The sequence below is a fragment of the Chlorocebus sabaeus genome, chromosome 27 (genome assembly GCF_047675955.1).
Source record: "Chlorocebus sabaeus isolate Y175 chromosome 27, mChlSab1.0.hap1, whole genome shotgun sequence".
Lineage (NCBI taxonomy): Eukaryota > Metazoa > Chordata > Mammalia > Primates > Cercopithecidae > Chlorocebus > Chlorocebus sabaeus.
In genome coordinates this window covers 28,295,670-28,315,461 of record NC_132930.1, presented here as the reverse complement: position 1 = coordinate 28,315,461, position 19,792 = coordinate 28,295,670, and the positions used below count along the sequence as shown (strand labels likewise).

General features: G+C 39.9%; 1 protein-coding gene across 1 annotated transcript in view; it reads left to right on the top strand.

The window, feature by feature from the left end:
• Positions 1-12,284: 12,284 nt before the first annotated feature.
• LOC103246284 (cytosolic beta-glucosidase) overlaps positions 12,285-19,792 on the top strand; it is a 124,885-nt gene continuing 117,377 nt past the window's right edge. The window contains exon 1 of the mRNA XM_008017751.3: positions 12,285-12,535. Within this exon, the coding sequence (XP_008015942.3) occupies positions 12,478-12,535 (58 nt within the window). The 5' untranslated portion in view covers positions 12,285-12,477. The remainder of the gene's footprint in view (positions 12,536-19,792) is intronic.

Sequence of the window (19,792 nt, the reverse complement as noted above, 5' to 3'; positions counted from 1 at the left end):
AATAATCACAGTTCTTTTAAATATGTGAGGCTTTTTATTTTTAGTGGAGATGTATATGGGTGGTTGCCATGAAGGAGAAAGATCTTTGGTGAGTGCCCTGCTTTCTGCTGCCACAAAATTCCAGTCGCTAGAGTTTTTGGAAGTCTAGATCTGTGTGCACGAGAAGAGAAAAAAATACCACAGAGAGAGCCAGAAAGATAAAATAGCATGGACGTAGCTCAATAGACCAGAGGCGAAATGAAATAACATTATGGTGGAAAAAAAGACAATTTGGGGAAGTGTAATAATGTTTGTCGTTTATTTTATATATATACATATTTTTAATATTTATTTATTTATTTATTTATTTATTTATTTATTTATTTATTTTTGAGATGAAGTGTCCCACTGTCATCCAGGCTGGAGTGCAGTGGTGTGATTTCAGCTCACTGCAACCTCTGGCTCCTGAGTTCAAATGATTCTCCTGTCTCAGCCTCCCAAGTAGTTGGGATTAGAGCTGCACATCACCATGCTCGGCTAATTTTTGTATTTTTAGTAGAGTCGAGTTTTCACCATGTTGGCCAGGCTCGTCTTGGTCTCCTGACCTCAAGGGACACACCAGCCTCAGCCTCCCAAAGTGCTGGGATTACAGGCATGAGCCACTGCGCTTGGCCAACAATGTTTGTCATTTAATGATTGACAATCAAATTATTTTAAAAAACATTGATTTAGGGGTCAATTGGTTTGAGGGGGAAAAAAGCCCTTCAAACTAAATATTAGCTTTATGCATGAGCATTTATGCCATAAAACAAAGTTTTCATTTTTAGTTGAAGCTTGGATGTTTCTGAGCAACCGAGGTAGATATTTAAAAAAAACCTGGCTGGGTGCAGTAGCTCATGCCTGTAATCCCAGCATTTTGGGAGGCTGAGGTGGGCGGATCACAAGGTCAGGAGTTCGAGACCAGCCTGACCTATATGTTGAAATGCCATCTCTACTAAAAATACAACAATTGTCCAGACTCAGTGGCATGTGCCTGTAACCCCAGCTACTCAGGAGGCTGAGGCAGGAGAATCGCTTGAACCCGGGAGGCAGAGGTTGTAGTGAGCCGAGATCACACGACAGCACTCCAGCCTGGGCGACAGAGTGAGACTCTGTCTCAAAAATAAATAAATAAATAAAAATAAATAAAATAAAACAAAAGCTGCCTTCAAGCTGGGGAAAGTGATCCAGAAGTAAGTGTGGCAACACAGAATGGTCTTTTGTCTTTCCAAAAATAATATCTGAACGCATTAGAATAGAAAGGGTCAGACCTCCTCCTGAATATCCCCTATCTCCTTCATTTTTGTAGCTCAGATCGCCTCACTGAAGGATATTAGGAAAACTCCATGACAAAGCCACATAAAGAACTTCTCAAACTGTACTGTAGGGCTGAAATTTAATTGCAGCAAGTGAAGTACGGGGAGACAAAAGTTTGCCTCTACTTCCTTAGGGTTCTGGCTGGGCCTGAGAATGAAATTGACATAAGATAGATTTACAGGAAGAAAACGTGCAGATATTTACATGTCCATGGGAGCACCCTGAGTGCTGATATACTAGGTTGAACAAAGAATGGCAATTGTGGAAAAGTAGCTAAAATGTATAGGGAGGCTGAAGGAAGTTATGAGTTATAGCAAGATCTGTTTGTACACATTTTTCTCAGCCTTGACTGCCTGTCTCTTGTGACAAAAATGTTTCTTCTCTCCTGGTATAAGGTAGGCATCTTTCATGTGGACGTTCTCTGCTGTCTCCAGTGAAAAGAATATTTCCTTTTTCTTGGTACAGAGAGGGCAGATTGTCCTTTTCGTTTCTGCTATTTGTTAAGTGCCTTTAGATCAAAATAATCCTTATGCCAAAGTGGCATACTATGGGGTGGCACATTCTGTCACCCTTCAGGGCAAATATTGTTTGGAATATGAAAACGAGTGATGACAAGCGTTGGGTGTCTTTTGTTTGCTAGTTTGTTTTAGGTTATGATGGAATTTCAGGACAATATTATTTCAAAATATAACACCTTGACATTTGAGAAAGCAGGAGATACAAGAAAGTCACTCTCACCTTCCCCTCACCCTTCTCCCCTAAAGCAGGTCAGAAAATCTGGGAAGGCCGCTCTCTGACCTTTTCCTGTACTTCTTCCCTGAAGTAGGTCATAAGGCCCTCATGTGAGGCGCACCCTTCCAATACCAAGAGAGAAAAAAAAAATCCTTGTCTCAGAAGACTCAGGAACACAGTGAAAAATGAGAACAAACAGAATTTGCTAATCTTCCCCTAGTTTATTACCATCCTATCACACCCTGTTGTCAGCTGGCTTATTTTAGCTGTTGTATTCCTAGGAAAAGAATCCCTGTTTAACCCAGGTTATACTCTCTTAACATTCATCTGAAAGCCAAGCTACTACTTTGAGTAAATAGCAAGATCCTACCTATGACTATTTTTGACAAGGTACCAACTATGGGCCTGGCATTATGCTCAGGGATTCGCATGTATCATCTCATTTAATCCCCACAACGATCCTGTGAGTTAGGAGTGATGATCACTGTTTTATAGACATAAACACTTTGGTTTAGGATGGTCGAGGAATGCGCCCAAGCTTAAGTCATACCTAGAAACCAACCAAACTGTGCCTTATATCTGGCTTGTCAGTTGATACCCAAGCTTATGCCCCTACCTCTCATTATTCTAGAAAAGAAGTGTCACCTGTAATTTGAAAATACTAATTCAATATTCAAATCACTTTCCCAACTAAAAAATGATCAATCCTTCTTTCATGGTTTGAAACTTATACAGTTTCTACCCACTTTTGCACAATCTTCAGGTCCTTCAAAAAGTTGTTTTTGGTGTTACGTTTTGAGTTCGTAATTGAAGTTGGCAACAGGGTAAATCTGCCATCATCAAGCTACTTTGCCATGATAAGAAACTAGAACTTTTGTTTTTATCTCGGTTATAATGTCTTTGTGTTTTCTCTTTTCGTTGGTGTGTGCAATGTCTGTCTTTTCAATGAAACGCTAATCACATGAGAGGCGTGCCATAAAACAAAGCTTTCAAGGTAATCCGCGTTTGTCACAAGCTCCCTCCCACTGACTTTGACTGCCACTGCATATTTTATGACCATCACTTTGATTTTGAGAAGAATACAAATATATGGCTTGTGCTGTGTGAATTTTGATTATTGTATGTGGGCATTACAATGCACAAAATCATTAGTCAGAATGCAAACACAACACACATGAGATGAGAATGTAATAATCTTTTATAATCACTTAAAATAAGCAGATTATATGGTAGCTCCAAATGTTATGGAAATGAAACGTTAAGTTCAGGGCTGTTGTTGTGCCATGTACCATTGGGCAATTCAGAGTGAGTGTGAGTCAATGTGAGTTCAGTACAATGTTGTCTTACAGAAGATGGAGAGGAGAGACTTTCTGTTGGGTGCAGAGCCAGGGAGATGCCCCTCACCATCGGAACACCACACTGGATGGATGGAGCTGCACATCAGCTGCACTAAGATTCCATTTTTGTGATGAAGTCCTCTGAGGAGCATCCTTGTCTGCTCCCTGAGCCTAAATCCCGATTTCACTTCAGTCAATGCTCTCGGAGGCTTCCTTTCCCCGTTAATGACCTCACGGACACAACAGAGCAAGGCAACATCCCATAGTTTTTGGGATATTCTTCCCTCTGCCTCTACATTTCGTTTCTCTACTCTGAATCTCTAAGATATTGGGAGGAGGCATTACCTCTAGGAAAACTAGAGGTAACTGTCTACTTACTCTTAGATTCTTCCCCATATAACAAGGAATATAAATGGGATGCTATTAAAACAAAGCTGGGGAACTTCAATAAGTAGATTGTAAGAGGACTTAAATGTGGACCATATGTTCAGGGACTAATCGGGTTGGCTTGGTTCACCGTCATCTTCCTAGAGTTTAGTATGGTGCCTGGCTCATAGTACATTCTCCATACATTTTTGGTGAATGAATTGATGAGAAAAAAGACCCAACAAGCCTTTAACTCTTAGCTTGCCTAATTAAGGCAATCCCTACCCTCAGAGAAGTTATGAATTAATGAGGAAGACAAGCAACTAAACAAAGGTTTAAAACAAAATGTTACATGAATGTTATGCAAAGAGGCATAAAAGGGACAATGGAAACACAGTGCTGGGGGACCTGGCTTGTCCTGGGGAATGTGTTCTTAAAAAAGTAACTTTGAACCGGTCAATAGCTAAGAAAAGGGAGGGAAAAGTTCCAGACAAGGAAACATTGTGAAGAATCAGCCCCAAGAAAGAGCATGGATCACAGTAGATTTGAAAAGCTGAAAAATATTAAATACGCTTATGAGAGGAACATTGATGTTCACGTAAATAGAAAGAGACAGGAAACTGCTCATGCAGATCTTGCTGATACCAAGAAGTTTGAACTTCAGGGCCAGAGGCAATCACTGAACAATTTGTGTTTTGGAAAGGACTCAGGCTGCAGGAGAGTATGTTGGATGTGAACGAAACTGGAAGTTGGGAGCCTATTTAAACCTTTCCAGCCCTGAAGGGATTTCTTTTGACTCTGATAAGAAAAGAGGCCACAAAAATGAAGGTAAATTGACATACACAAGACATGTCAAGGAATCAGAGTCCACAGTGTTTGTAAGGGGGCCGCAGGTGGCAGGAAGCAGGAGGAGGATAAATGAAGGGTTCAGATGGCATCCAGGCGTGGCAGCAGTCTTTAATTATGGACCCAAGAGAGAAAGGTCTGGGCAGGTTCTCCCAGTTCTAAAACTGTGCTGGCTTTCCAATCTAGTTGATCTAAAATAATTTTACTATCACCAGAATTGCTCTGTTTCACTCTGTTTTTATACTTTTTTGGCTTGATTTCATTCTTTTATGCTTCCTTTCCAGATCATGGGCTTCCAGTGCATTGCTTCATTTACCTTGGGAGGAAAGTGCTTTTGAAGCTCCAAATCCAATCCCTGAAGCAAGAATAATAAACAAAGATCTTCTCCAGTGTGCAAATCCTCATGGGACTTAGGTGGATTAGCTACAGCCTAGACCCGAGGCATGTGGCTCACCTGTGCATTGCCACATATAGTGCAGAAATAACACCAGTTCATGTCTATAACAAGGCCTTTGAACTTGAGTATTCTCTTTCTGGTGTTCAATGCTGGAGCTGCAGTGAGAGCGTGCAGTTCACCAAATTTTGCCCCTGAGGCGCCTTACTCGTCTCACCATAATCCAGTTCATTTGAACACTTCTCCAAATACACTGTAGGAATACAACGGAGTTAGCTTGTTTCAAGGGAGAGTTTTTTTATTGGGAAGATGACCTAATTGGCTAAGTTCAAGTTTGTGGAAACAACATATCTGAGGAATCCGAATCACATTGATGAAATAGACAGAATTTCTAGCAACTGTACTGTGAAGAACGTCCTGAAAGGTGCTGCTGCTGGAACTCGATTCCACAGCTATGGGCGTTTGTTGGAAGGCACCCAAAAGGGATTCCAAGGGCCCTGCCTCTACTGACTGCCATTTATTCTTAAAGCACTAGGCTCAACAGTTGAGCTTTGTGTGGTATTGAGTGGGTTTTGTGATTACTTGTTTGCCATTGTTCGTGTCAGCCTGTCAACACCTTGAAGGGCAGAGCATTTTTTGTTTGTTTTGAAAATGACTCAATAGCAAATCCTTAATTATACAGCAGTATGGCTTTTTGAAAGGTTGAGTGATGCACTGCTGTTGTTTTAGATTTCTTTCAGGCTAAATCTTATGGGATGTATAGCCTTCAATAACTAAATGCATATAATGCAGTTGAATCCCACTTGAGCCTGCCATTAATTATCTCACATATATCTTCATTTTCAGCCTAGTGATGTGGGCCAGCATTCAGGACAGCTAGAAAAAATATCCAGTAAAGGTTTTGAAGTTCCTTTATATGGATGGATTTATGATACATAGACACATGTGAACCATACACACATACATGCATGTATGCACACATCTACTTTGACATCTACATCTGCTTAATACCACATTCATGGATAGACGTAACACATGCACATATAAATGTGTCACACACATCTTTACACGTATATGCACACTCGCATGTTTATTGTATTTGAATTTTTTGGTTGCAAGTAACAAGAAACCAAACTCAAATACACCTAAACCATAAAATAAATCCATAAATTCGCAAAGGTTATTTCACTCCCTCTTTCCCCTATATCCCAAGGTTGATCCTCTTTATGCTTGTGAAATGGCTGCTAAAAACCTCCATATTGAGGTGTAGCAGGAAGAGTATGTCTTTTTGGATAGCTTCTTTGGAAAAGTGAGGAAGCGTTTTTCTCAGAAATCTTAACAGACCTCTCATTTTTTATTGTTGGAATTGGGTTTCAAGCCCATCACTAATTTAATCCCTATAACCAATGAGATGAAATATGAAGATGGCCTTAAATGAATCCCTGGAGCTGATGGGTTATTATGTGGGACCCAGGGTCAGATTTTCCGGAAACATTTAGGTTGCATAGGGTAAAAGGCAGATACCCAATGGAAAATCAAACTCTGTTACCAACAGGTAGGTTGCCCGAATCCTGGGTGGCTCATGTTCATAAATGTGCCTACCCCTGGCTCCTGCACGTGTGCACACACACAACACGGCTGTTAGAATTTCCACAACCAAAGATTCCCTTTGTTACTGAATTACTTTCTGCACCTCGCGTTTTGACAGATTCTGTCTACTAAGAAACTGAGAGCAATATGATCACTAATTCATTTTCGCATTTTCATGCCTGAGAAGCTGGTATTACCATAATGAGTTTATGTAATTCCAGCCAATATTAAAGCAATACAATTGATGTTTTAGGTAGCCCGGGAGACCTTATAGGAAGTACATGGACAGTTGTAATTAGAATTATTGAAATCTTAAAAATAGCAGATTATTTGCAGGAGTCGGAGGCCTTTTTGAGAAGCAATTTTGTAAAATGTGCCTTATTAGGTCAAAATTTGGCTAGACCTTTCTTGGTAGATGCAGGAAACCGTGATGACTAATCCATTGCACAAATCACTGCAAGTAGATGTGCCCTTTGCACTTGCCCCTCTTTCATGTTCCCTTCCACTTCCTTTCTTCTCCAATGACACAATATCACTGAAGAGGCTCTCCTCTGGAAGAAAATACTTTGAAGTCATTTAACTATGTTTTAAAAAAAAAAAAAAGCTCGAGGAAGCAGTTTGTTTTCAGAAAGCGTATTTATCAACAACTTTCCACTCTCAGTAGTTTAGAAAAATAAAAGTTTATTTCTTATTTACACCATAGTTTAAAGTGGGTTGTTCACAGGCTGTTATGGGGGCTCTGCTCCATGCTGTGATACAGTGAACCAGGCTCCTTCCATCTAAGAGTTCCTAGGGCCTCGGAGTCTTCCAGTGGAGCCTGTTTATCCAGCCAGTGGATGAAAGAAGGCTGATGATACATGGCTAAAACATGAATGATTATGTAGGCAGATTGTAGTGTCCCTGCCTGGCTGTGGTACACATTACTTCTGCCTACATTCCACTGGCTAGGACACATAGTGATGTGACCACAACGATTTGCAAGGTTGCTGAAAAATGTAGTCAAAATGTGTGCCCAGATGGAAAGGGAAACAAGGGTGGCTAGAACACACAGGCATCTTTGCTACCCATAGACAAACGTTCATTTAGAATCTTACTTTTTCTCCTACACAGGTACGCATGAACATTTTGAATGCCAGAGTTTCGGAATCTCAGCAATTCAAATTGGGTCAAGATCATGACTAATAGGGCTGAATTCTTATTAAAGAACAGCTTGTTTAACAGTTAACAAATAAAGTTTTCTGCAAGATTTTTTTTTTTCCTTTTTACCTAGAGGTCACTGAATTTACAGTCTCTTCGTGATATGGTTTGGCTCTGTGTTCCTACCCAAATCTCATGTTGAATTATGATCATCAGTGTTGGAGGAGGGACCTGGTGGAAGTTGATTAAATCATGGGGGTGGATTTCTGCCTTGCTGTTCTCATGATAGTGAGTGAGTTCTCATGAGATCTGGTTGTTTAAAAGTGTGTAGTCTCACACCTGTAATCCCAGCACTTTGAGAGTCTGAGGTGGGTGGATCACGAGGTCAAGAGTTCCAGACCAGCCTACCAACATGGTGAAACCCCATATCTACTAAAAATACAAAAAATTTAGTTGGGTGTGGTGGTGCATGCCTGTAATCCCAGCTACTCAGGAGGTTGAGGCAGGGGAATCACTTGAACCTGGGAGGCGGAGGTTGCAGTGAACTGGGATTGCACCACTGCACTCCAGCCTGGGCAACAGAGCGAGACTCCATCTCAAAAAAAAAAAAAAAAAAAGTGTGTAGTCCCCCTTCACTTGCTCTCTCCTGCTGTCACATGAAGACATACTTACTTCCCCTTCATCCTTCCGCCATGACTGATGCCTCCCAGCCCTGCTTCCTGTATAGCCTGTGGAACTGTGAGTTAGTTTAACCTCTTTCCTTCATAAATTACCTAGTCTCAGGTAGTTCTTTAGAGCAGTGTGAGGATGGATAAATATAATTAGCAGTCCCAGGACTTCTAGAAAGAGCACACCTGCAGACAAAACTATAATGCAAGTAACTTATGTTTGCTTTCAGCTTGGGGAGTGGACAGAGGTTGGTGGCTCTCGTGAATAAAAAGGTTTGTTGTGCTGTTCTGAGGCAGTACCTTCAGAAGGTGGCAGGACGTCAGAGGAACTACTGTGTGACTGTGATGAGCGGCAGTTGAACACAGAACCTCAGAGCTTCACCCGTGGAGAAGGTTTGAGCCCCGAGAATCGGTGTACTTGAAGAGACCATAGTAGACCTGGAGAGTAGGCATCTTGGCTTTAACTGGTACAGACCAACACTGGGATGTAGGGGAATAGAAACACCAGGCATTATAAATAATTTTGGTCTTCATAAGACCCAAATTTTCTTGTGTGGCCCTAAAATGAAGTGGAGGGAACCCAAATACAGTAATGACAAATTAAATTAGTAGTCAATCTTCCTGGATGGGACCATAAAGTCAGACTACTTTTTGTATACAGAAAAATCTAAAATACAATAATTCTTTCTTACCTGAGATGATGGCTGCAAATTCATGCCTTAGAGCCATTTGGGCCCTAGTACAGGGCAGATGAGTGAAATGAGCTCTCAGAAACATGAGAAAGAGGGGTGCTGGGTTGCAATGGAAGGTCTTAGGAGAGGGGTGGAAAGTGAGTTCAAGGAGGGCTACGGTTATGAAAATGTGTTCTGTGGACTCCTTGAGGTCCTCAAGACCCATTTGGGTGTCCACCAGGTCAAAACTCTTTTTATGATGATGCTAAGATATGATCTGCCTTTTCCACTCTTGTCTGTTATTCTTCTATGAGTGTACAGTGGAGTTTTCTAGAGACAACAAATTGAATAAGAAGCAGATAGGAGCATTAGCTGTCTTCTATTAAACCAGGCATGCAAGAGATTTGTAAAAATGTAAAACAATGACACTTCTCTCACTAAATATTTTTTTTTGTTTGGAGTTATATGGTTATTTTTCATAAAATATGTAACTTCTGTTAACATGCTCTTCACTGCTGTTTAAAATGAAGTCAACAATAAATGTTTTTTAAAAATCTCGGTTTTAATTTCTAATACAGTAAATGTTAATAAATATAACCCACATGAAAGAAAAAAGTTCTTTAGGAACCACAATTATTTTTAAGAGTGTAAAGAGATCCTGACACCAAAAAGCTTGAGAATGTTGGATTAGAACAACAACTCAATCAGTGTTGAGAGAAATTAATTCTGCCACTTGTGGACTAATAACTTCAGAGTATGTGAAGCACTGAGAAGATAGATTGTTTCTTCTGGAGAAGTATCTTTAGAAGAGCAGTAGTAATTAGCCAGGGGCAACTGGTGTAGACAGCCATTAGTGAAACAACTGAATTTTAATAGCACTGAATACTGCAACTTGCAAACCTAAAAAAATTGCAATACTGCCATCTAGCGTTCTACCGTGAAAACATTTTAATATTTATTTTTTTCCTCAATTTACAATTGCGTCAGAACTGAATGACAACATAAGCCAAATTTAGTAGTTTGCCATGCATTGTTCAGGCTATTTCACCAAACATGTACCTTTAAATATCTTCGATGTCTTTTCCCATTTCTTTCTGTATGTAATCTCTTCTTTCTTCTTAGAGTTAGGATAACTGGAGAAGGTGGGATTTCAACCTACTTATACCTTGTTTCAAACTTTATGTTCCTGTCATTACACAATGTAGAGTGATTTAGTGGGAATGTAGGGAAACCAAATAAGTAACCTTCCTCACTTTGGTTATACCTACCTCCTCTTTCCATAGTATTTTTTTTTTTTCTGAGATGGAGTCTTATTCTGTTGCCCAGGCTGGAATGCAACGGTGCAATCTCGGCTCACTGAAACCTCCGCCTCCTGGATTCAAGCTATTCTCCTGCCTCAGCATCCCGAGTAGCTGGGATTATAGGTGCCTACCACCACGCCCGGCTAATTTTTGTATTTTTAGTAGATATAGGGTTTAACCACGTTGGCCAGGCTGGTCTCGAACTCCTGGCTTCAAGTGATCTGCCTGCCTTGGTCTCCCAATCCATAGTCTTTTTTTTTTTTTTAAATAAACTGTTTATTTTGGATGAATTTTAGATTAACACAGAAGTTTCAAAGATAGTACAGAGAGTTCCCATGGCCTCTCATCCAGGTTTCCCTATGGTCAACATCTACATTTCTGTAGAAACCCATACCCACTGGGTACCTGGCACAATGGACAGAAGTTCCACACCAATGAACATGACTGAAATTTTAGAAATAGAAACTTGGGGGTTAGCGAGGATGGGCTGGAGAAACAAAAAAGTTTACATATAAAAGAACAGGACTTGACTTGTCATCAAACTTCTCAGTAGCCATACCGGAAGCTAGAAAACCAGGAACCAATGCCTTCAAAATTCTGAGTGAAATTTATTTTCATCATAAAAATCCTGTACAAAACTGCATATTAAGAGCAAGGTTAGACTAAAGATAATTCTAGAACAACTACAGAATTTTGAAATATTTATGTCCCATGCCCCCTTTATCAGACAGCTATTTGAGGATGTGCTTCTCTAAAGCGGGAAAAGAAACAAAGAGAGAAAGACCAGGGGAGAGGGGAGGAGCCTGTCTGATCGATGTGAAGGAGATTGTGGGTCAAAGCTCCATGGTGTCCTAAAAAATAAACGGCGTAGAATGGAGCGGGATGACAGAGTTGTTTGAACAACTCAGAGATGTATTCTTCTGTCAGAGTGTTTGGGGATGAATTAGTAATAGGTATAAAGAAAATGAAATAAACATAAAGATCAGGCAGTGGATTAACCCCAGGGAAAATTAAAAGTTGCAAGGAAGCATGGTATGTATAGTACATGGCTCAGCTTTGAGCCATACAGACTTATTATAAACATTATAAACATTGAATTCATTTAAACGAAAAGGTAATTTTTTTTTTTTTTTTTTTTTTTTTTTTTTTTTTTTTTTTTTTTTTTTTTTTGAGATGGAGCCTCGCTCTGTCGCCCAGGCTGGAGTGCAGTGGCGCAATCTCTTCGCTCACTGCAAGCTCCGCCTCCCGGGTTCACGCCATTCTCCTGCCTCAGCCTCCCGAGTAGCTGGGACTACAGGCACCCGCCACCACGCCTGGCTAATTTTTTTGTATTTTTAGTAGAGACAGGGTTTCACCGTGTTAGCCACGATGGTCTCCATCTCCTGACCTCGTGATCCACCTGCCTCGGCCTCCCAAAATGCTGGGATTACAGGCGTGAGCCACCGCGCCCGACCGAAAAGGTAATTTTGTCATGTTGGCTAGATGGGAGAAGGTGGAAGAGAAAGAGGGAGGGAGGATGAACAGAGAGGGAGAGAGAGAGAGAGTGAGAGAGAAAGCTAGATCCTCTGCCCTATACCCAGAAGTCAATAATTATCTAAAATTGAAAAAAATAAGAAGCACCACCTATCATTTAAACAATACGGGATTAAATACTAGAAGAAATGGTTAAAAGTGGTTACCTCTACAGAGTACAGATCAGGAATTGGGATGATCCATGAACTAAGGGAAAATTCTAGTAGGATTATATGACTTGTTAAAACAATGTTAATGTTACTTTAAAAGGCAAAACATCAGGTAAATGGGTGCCCTGCCACATCAGGGACTTAGCACCCAGGGTTACCAACTCTGTTAAGAATCAGGGAGTGCTGGGGGAAGAAAGTATAATTGATGGCCTTGTACAAAGTGTCTTGGATTCTTATCAAGGCTGTGGCAGTCAAGTGTCCTTTGCCCCTGCTTCCTTCTTGTTTGCATAAATATTTGCATTCTGAGGCTCCAATGTGGGGAAAGCTCATTTTCTGTTTGCACAATTGCCTGGCTCCTCTGGCCAAAGGGTGCTCTGCTTCTGGCAGCTGAGGATCCCAGTAGACAGTTTCTTAAACCATGGCCTTCCCTGTGGGATTTGGATGGGCGGCAGCCACTGCAGCTTATCAAGTAGAAGGTAGGGGACACTCTCGCCTTCACTGGGGTGGGAATGCTTTATTTCTGGTGTGTTCTGTGTACCTGAGGAAGATGGTGGGGTAAGGAGGCAAAAAGAAAAGAAGCAAAGAATTGAATAGTCCACAATGTTATCAATGAATTTGTTTTCCTTTTCAAACATGTCGGGAGTGGGGGCTCACATTCTCTTGTCTCTTTCTTTAGGCACAAGGAAGGGTGGAGGGATGAAGAGGTGAAAACTAAGCTGTGGCTAGATTTTCAGTCAGTCCAGACTCAGCTGAGACATCAGTTTACATTAGACCAGCTGCTTTTATAATTGATTTCTAGAACCCATTTGCCCCAACTCCTCTACAAAGGAGAATCATTTTTTCTACTGGCTGGAAAAATATTGGGTCGATTTTTTCGAAGAGCCCTTCATTAATTGGGAAAAGTTCCCTGTTCTATTCTTAGTGAGCGCCAAGCCAAGCCTAATCTTGTATGCTGCCCTATTTCCTGGGGCAACTGAGAAGTGAATCGAAGCAAATGGCAAAGAGCACCCAGAGTGGCTGTGGAGCCCCAGTTCTAGTCCTCATCCTACCACACACAAGTGTGTGAATTCTTTGTCCTCCTTGAGTCTCAGTTTCTTCATCTGTGAAACAGGAAGATTAGCTTTACTTTTCTAAAACACGTGTGTCCCCCTTCCCTGCTCTGCAGGGAATTAGAGATTGTTAATAGCTACCATGGAGAAAATATTTATTTGGTCAAATAAGTACGTGAAACCCTACATTAAACAAAGCAAAGTGAGTTATTGTAGTAGCTTCCTAGGATTGCTGTAATAAAATATCATGAACTCTGGGGCTTAAACAACATAAATTTATCCTCTTACAGTTCTAGAAGCCAGAACTGGCCCCTGGAGGATGTAATTAGCCAAGTTAAGATGAGATAATATTGGAGTAGGGCAGATATGCAATCCAGTACGACTGGTGTCCTAAGAAGAAGGAAATTTGGACACTGAGAAATTTGGAAATTTGAAAGAAGAAAATTTGAACAAAGAGACAAGGAGAACACTATGTGTGTGAAAGAGAGATTGGAATGTTACAGTAAGCTAAGGAGCAATAGTCACCACTGAACTTAGAGGCAAGAGGGATTTTACCTAGAGTCTCGGCGGGGCATGAGCCTGTTGACACCTTGATTTTGGAACTCCAGCCTCTAGAACCGTTAGAGAATATATTTTTGTTGTTTAAGCCTTTCATTTTGTGACATTTTGTTACAGCACCCCTAGAAAACTTACACACCAAGAAAAACAAGTCAATCAATCAATGAAATAATGACTGCTATGGTAAGTGCTATGGTAATAATAGGATGTTGCGGGAAAGGGTCATGTGAAAACCAGTTCTTCAGGATGGGTCATCAAGGAGGATCTTTGTGAACTAGCATCATCGCGTCTAAACTTAAGGTATGAGGAGGAGAGTGCCATTTGAATATGGGGAGATCTTTCTAGACAAAGAAACAGAACAAGTTGATCCTGGTACAACCCATGCTGCTTGGGATTCCCAGCTTCAATTGCTATTTCCTCATCCTCTAGAATGGGAAGGAGGAATCTCTACTACACAGTTGTGATGACTGCCATGTAGAAGACATCTCCCACTGGGGGATTATGTATATTATTGCACATATATGATCTGTGATACCAGGCTCTTTTAAAAGAACGTCTGACAATGTCCTGGCTGGCTGAGATTCCATGCCACCTTTCCCGCTACATGGGATCTTTCATCTTCTTCCAGATAATTTCCACTTTGTCGTAGAGGGTGACTGAATAGGCTGACCCTCTAGGAATAAAAACAAAAACAATGACCTTGGTTAGTTTCCTTCTCAAAAGAGAGGTCAGAAAAACAGAGAAAGCGTGATAGAGCACCAGCATGGTGTAAACAGAATCAGATGCTAGAAGCAACAAAGCATTGGTGATTATTAAGATGAGTTTTGGGGGAAGACTCTTTAGACTTGGATTCGATCTCTCTGTTTACTAGATTTGTGACTTTGGCCAAATGACTTATCTTCTCTGTGCCTCCTTACCTGTAAGACGGAGATTATTACGGTGTCTCCTGTGTAGCACAGCTACGAGGTTTAAATAAGGTAATGTGTGTTAAGTGCTTGGCATTTAGTAATTGCTCGATGCATGTTATTGTATCTGGGAGGATCACAAAAGGATTACAAAGAATGATTCACTGTGGCACTCTACAGTTAACTTGACATAAACATGCAGTTAGTTATACAAGACAATAGAGTGGGTTTCAACAACCAACTTTCAGTTCCTGCCCACTTAGGACCTGGAAGTAACTTTAACAGGCCCATTCGGAGCTCCTGTCTTCACATGACCTCATGTGAAGAGATCATGATACTGTTGCATCTCTTCTGTCTACTTGGAGCCAGTTTATCCTATGTTCTTTTGACTTGGGCTTGCTTCTGCCATATTTTGAGGTCTTTATTTGTGGCCTCTAACCTGCTATTAACTTTCTACCTATAGTTTACAAGGTAGGGTACTTGATCCAGCATGCTCTGCCAAGAGCCATCAGTCTGCTCTCTTTGTCAACTCACAGAATAACTTTTGCATGTTTGCTTGTTTTCCACCCTAGGATCTCTTCCTGATCCTTTTGTGCTGTGTCTGAATTTTAGCTCAAGCACTTACCAGCAGAGTGACTTTGGGCAAATAATGTGTTTAAGCCTCTGTTTCCTTATTTGTGAAATTTGAAACATAGTCATACTCACTCTGTAGATTTGTTCTAGGGACTAAAGAGGTGAGCATGTGTAACTGTGGTATAGGAGTGCTAGCATGTAGTGCTCACCAAATACTAATATAATGCCAGTACTATTACTATTTTTCTTTCTCCTGGCTGTATTCTCTTGCACTCTGAGAGAAGGAGAGCTACACTGTTGACTCCATTTAGTGGGAATGGTCATTTCTTGTTTTGACTGCTAGTTAGAATATGTTCCTTCCTTGCTCATGCTTGACTAGTTCACCATCAGTTGCCAGGAGAGTTACTGTTTAACCATGTCTCCCACCATCGACTGGATTACAGTGCAGGAAGTTCACTGGTGGCTTTATCAAATCAGCAAGGCTTGGACTGAAAAGCCAAGAACAGCCTGTCTCTTTTTGATTCTGATAATCTTTGCAGTTTTGTGCTGCCCTGGCCTCTGAAGGTGTGCAGATCCTTTGGAAGTCAGGAGACACTCAGCAGAACTGAGGACTGAGCCTGAATTGTATTTGTAAAAAAAAAAAAAATCTAACACTTTGAATACTTGTTATAAAACATTACCATGTATCTCTTTCTACTGTCTCTCTTTCCACTGTATTCAAAATACAGTTGTCTGTATAGGTATATTTGTTTTCAGATATTCTCTTGAAATCCCTGAAGAATAACTAGCATACCCTCCCTCACTCTCACTGCAAGAATGGAGATATTTTTTCTCCATATAGAAAATATTGTCAGGGTCTTTGCAGGTGGGGCCCACTGAGAGGGGCAGGGATTGGGCCTTATCACCAGGTCTCCTAACATATTGGCTACTTGGTTGCATATGTTGCTGGAATCATGCCTTTCCTTTGTCCTGCCCTTGTTCAGATCCTTTCTTCCTCTCCTCTGGCTATTTCACTGTTTACGGTCCTAAGGAAGAGTTTAATGTTTATTATATTAGAGTTGACTGCGTGGTGCCTTGAGCCTTTTGGAGGAAAGCACAATATAAATCCAATAAATAAATAATAAATAAATGGTATAAGCAGGAGGAAAATTATGTGTTTTAGGTGAGTTGTAAAGAACCGTGTAAAACCTATAAAATGTATTTGTTAGACTAAGAGGCAGGGAAGAAAGTGCAAAAAATCGTCGTACATACAGAAGTGAGTCTCCCGCAATATTTTTAAGTAGAGAAAAATTCCCGTGATTTTTAACTCCTCATGAAGCTGACTCCGTCCTCTGTGTTTGACTGGAGGGAATGTGAGGCGCAAAAACATCAGGTAGCTCCGTGGCATTTTGTTTACTTCGATAGTAGGCCATGGAGGAGCTATGCAAATGACACTGAGGACCCAATTCTACAGTTCTTAAGAGTTTCTAACTCCCAGTGATTTCAGGGAAGGCTCTTAAGAAGTGAACATGCTTTGCAAAATCCCACAAATCCTAAGCATATTCTAAACTACTGTGTTAATGCTTCCTAGTGGGATCTGAGTTTGTGGTTTTTAAGGAGTCAAAGGCCTCAGTTTTATGAATGCCATTGTGAATCCTTGATGTTAATCTAATACAACCGTCAATTTTAAGTTTGACTTTGGTTTTATGTCGTCAGAGATTAGGGGTTGCCTCAGACTTTGGCCATCTCTGTTTGCCGTGATATGTTAAAGGTGGATTCTTGTAGTTAAGACATTTGTGTGTGTGTGTGTGCACTTAAAAATTGGAAAAAGAACATGACAGCTGTAATTTTTGGTTTTGAGTTTATGGTGTTTCTATATAGGCTGTTTTTTCTTTGATCCTTTAAAAAAAAAACAAAAACTCAACTGATTCATACAAACCTGAGCTGGAGACACACTTCATCTACTCGTTGTAAATGTCAGCACAAGCCCCATATTTCTCTAAGACTACTTCCTGATTGTTTTCTTCACTCAACAGATTTTTAACTATGTGTCTTCGTCTCTATTTTCTCCTACATCCCATGGATTAAGCATCTCAGTCTGAGACTTGATCCCTTGGCTGCCCTTGGTACTCCTCTAGAAGAGGAATATCCAGACAGATATGCTGCTTGTCTGGACCACCTAAGAAAGAAGGAAGGGAAGGAGACTTAAAGCATGGTCATTTATTTCTTGGTATATAAGGAAACAGGGAGCAGAGATGTGGGCATTTACTCACAAAATTTATCATAGCTTAAAAGTTGACAGGACAGGAACCATTCTTATTTCTTTCCCCCAGTTTCAAATTTGAAATTCACAAAAATATCAAATATTGCCCTCCTTTTTCATTGTACTATGAAATTAATTATGTAGGCATTATTGGAAGAGTATAGGCTTAGAGAGGGATGATATTCAAATATTAATCAACAAATATACTCCCATGCTCACCAATCAGATGCCAACTGTAAACAGTAGGCATAGACTAGACTGACGTTTGGATTGACTAGTCAGAGTGGACGTCAGCCATACACAACTACTGAGGCCACATTTAGATGTATTGATTGAATTTCAGCCTTGGGCTTAGGAGGGGGGACACATCTAAAATATATTGGACTCCATTTATAGACTACTAGAGAGTTTAATTATTTAACTTCTCTAAGTCTCCAATTTCTCACTTGCAAATTACTAATGCTGATCTCTCTCTCTCTTTTTAAAAAATTTCATTGGATGAATGTTGGAGACCTTTTTCTTACATTTTGTGCTTCTTTGGATCTAGGTTTATTTCTTCAACTTTTTCTTCCAAATGACAATACTTTAACTGTGTTTGGACTTTAGCTGAATTCATTCTATTTTTCAACTCCTCTATTGAATATTTATTTTTGGCAACCATATATCTAATTTTAGGAATGAATTATTTAATTGCTTCAGTTTCAGGAAGTCATGTTTTATTTTCTGTATATTGTCACTTCTCAAATCTCTTTAATAATGCTCATTTAAAAAGTTAAGTTCCTGATCCAGCAATCTCACATCTGGGTATTTACCCCAAAGATTTGAAATCAGTTTGTAAAAGAGATGTCTGTATTTCCATATTCATTTCAGCACTATTCACAATATCCATACTGGAATCAATCTAAGTGTCTATAAACAGATGAATGGATAAAGAATATATGGAATATATACGCAATGAAAAACTATTCAGCCTTAAAATAAAGGAAATTCTGTCCTTTGAGACAATGTGGATGAGCCTGGAGGACATTATGCTAAGTGAAATAACACAGGCACAGAAAGACGAATACTGCATGTGCTCACTTACATGTAAAATCTAAAACAATCAAACTCATAGAAGCACAGAACAGAATAGTGGTTACATAGCTAGCGGGTGGGGGCAATCTTGGGGGATAATGATCAGAGGGTAAAACACCTCAGTCAGAGAGGAGAAAAAAAATTTTTTTTGAGATCTATTGCATGGGGTAGTGAATATAGTTAATAATAGAGTACATTTCAAAATTGTTAAGAAAGTAGTTTTCAAATGATCCCACCATAAAAATGTTAAGTATTTGCAGTGATGAATACGTTAGCCATCTTGATTTAATTTTTAAAATTCATATTCATAAATAATAACACCACTTCATACTGTGTAAATATACACAATTATAAATGACCAATTTACAATAAAAACTTTAAAAATTAATTTCTCTTTCTTTTTTGTGTGTATCAAATAAAGAATTTTGGTCCTTATCTTTTGGGTTACTTGTTTTTTGTCAAATGCCTTATGATGTTTATGAATTAATGATTATGTTGATTAATATCAGTAACTGATTTAGGCTTACTTTGAAGTTAGATAGTTCTATGAACTGAGTCAGGGATGGCTCTTTAAGAAACAGAGCTCTGTATAAGTCGGTGGGATCTATTGACAGTCAGTCGTCTCACAAAAGACTATGGGCGTGAGTGGAGACAGCCAAAATTCAGACCTTGATAACTGCTATATAGCAAGGACTTTCAGGAAGAGTGTGCTTGATTTTAACTTTTGTGTTTCCTTTCTGCACAACCTTTCAAGTTCATATTTTTAGCTCTAGAGTTTGTTCTACTTTTTTTCTATGGCCTCAGTACCCATGATGGGAGTTCTCCCCAGTCACACCTTTCACTTTTATGAAGCATTTCTTAGGACTTCAACATGGGGTAAAGACAGAACAAATGACCCTGTTTATGGAGAAGAAAAACCCATCAAGCCAGCTGTAAGATAGATAATCCTTTAATTACCATAATGATTGCTCTGAGGCCTAGTCTTCTCTCCGAATTATTTGGCCCAGAAAAGTACTTTAGTAAATGTTTGTTCTGTTGGGACTTTTTTGGTTGTTTATTTTCAACTCAGTTGTGGATTCCTTCTCTTATTTACTGTTATTTCAATGGGGTTGTGAGAAGAAAAGGAATTACATATGTTCGCTGTATTCTCCACCTTGAACTGGAAATCTTTATTAACACAAGTGGAGACTTTAATATAATATTAACTTATGTGGAAGTCTTTATTAATATGCATTAATATTTGAAAGTGCCTCCATCGGGCGCAGTGGCTCACGCCTGTAATCCCAGCACTTTGGGAGGCCAAGGCAGGCGGATCACAAGGTCAGGAGATCG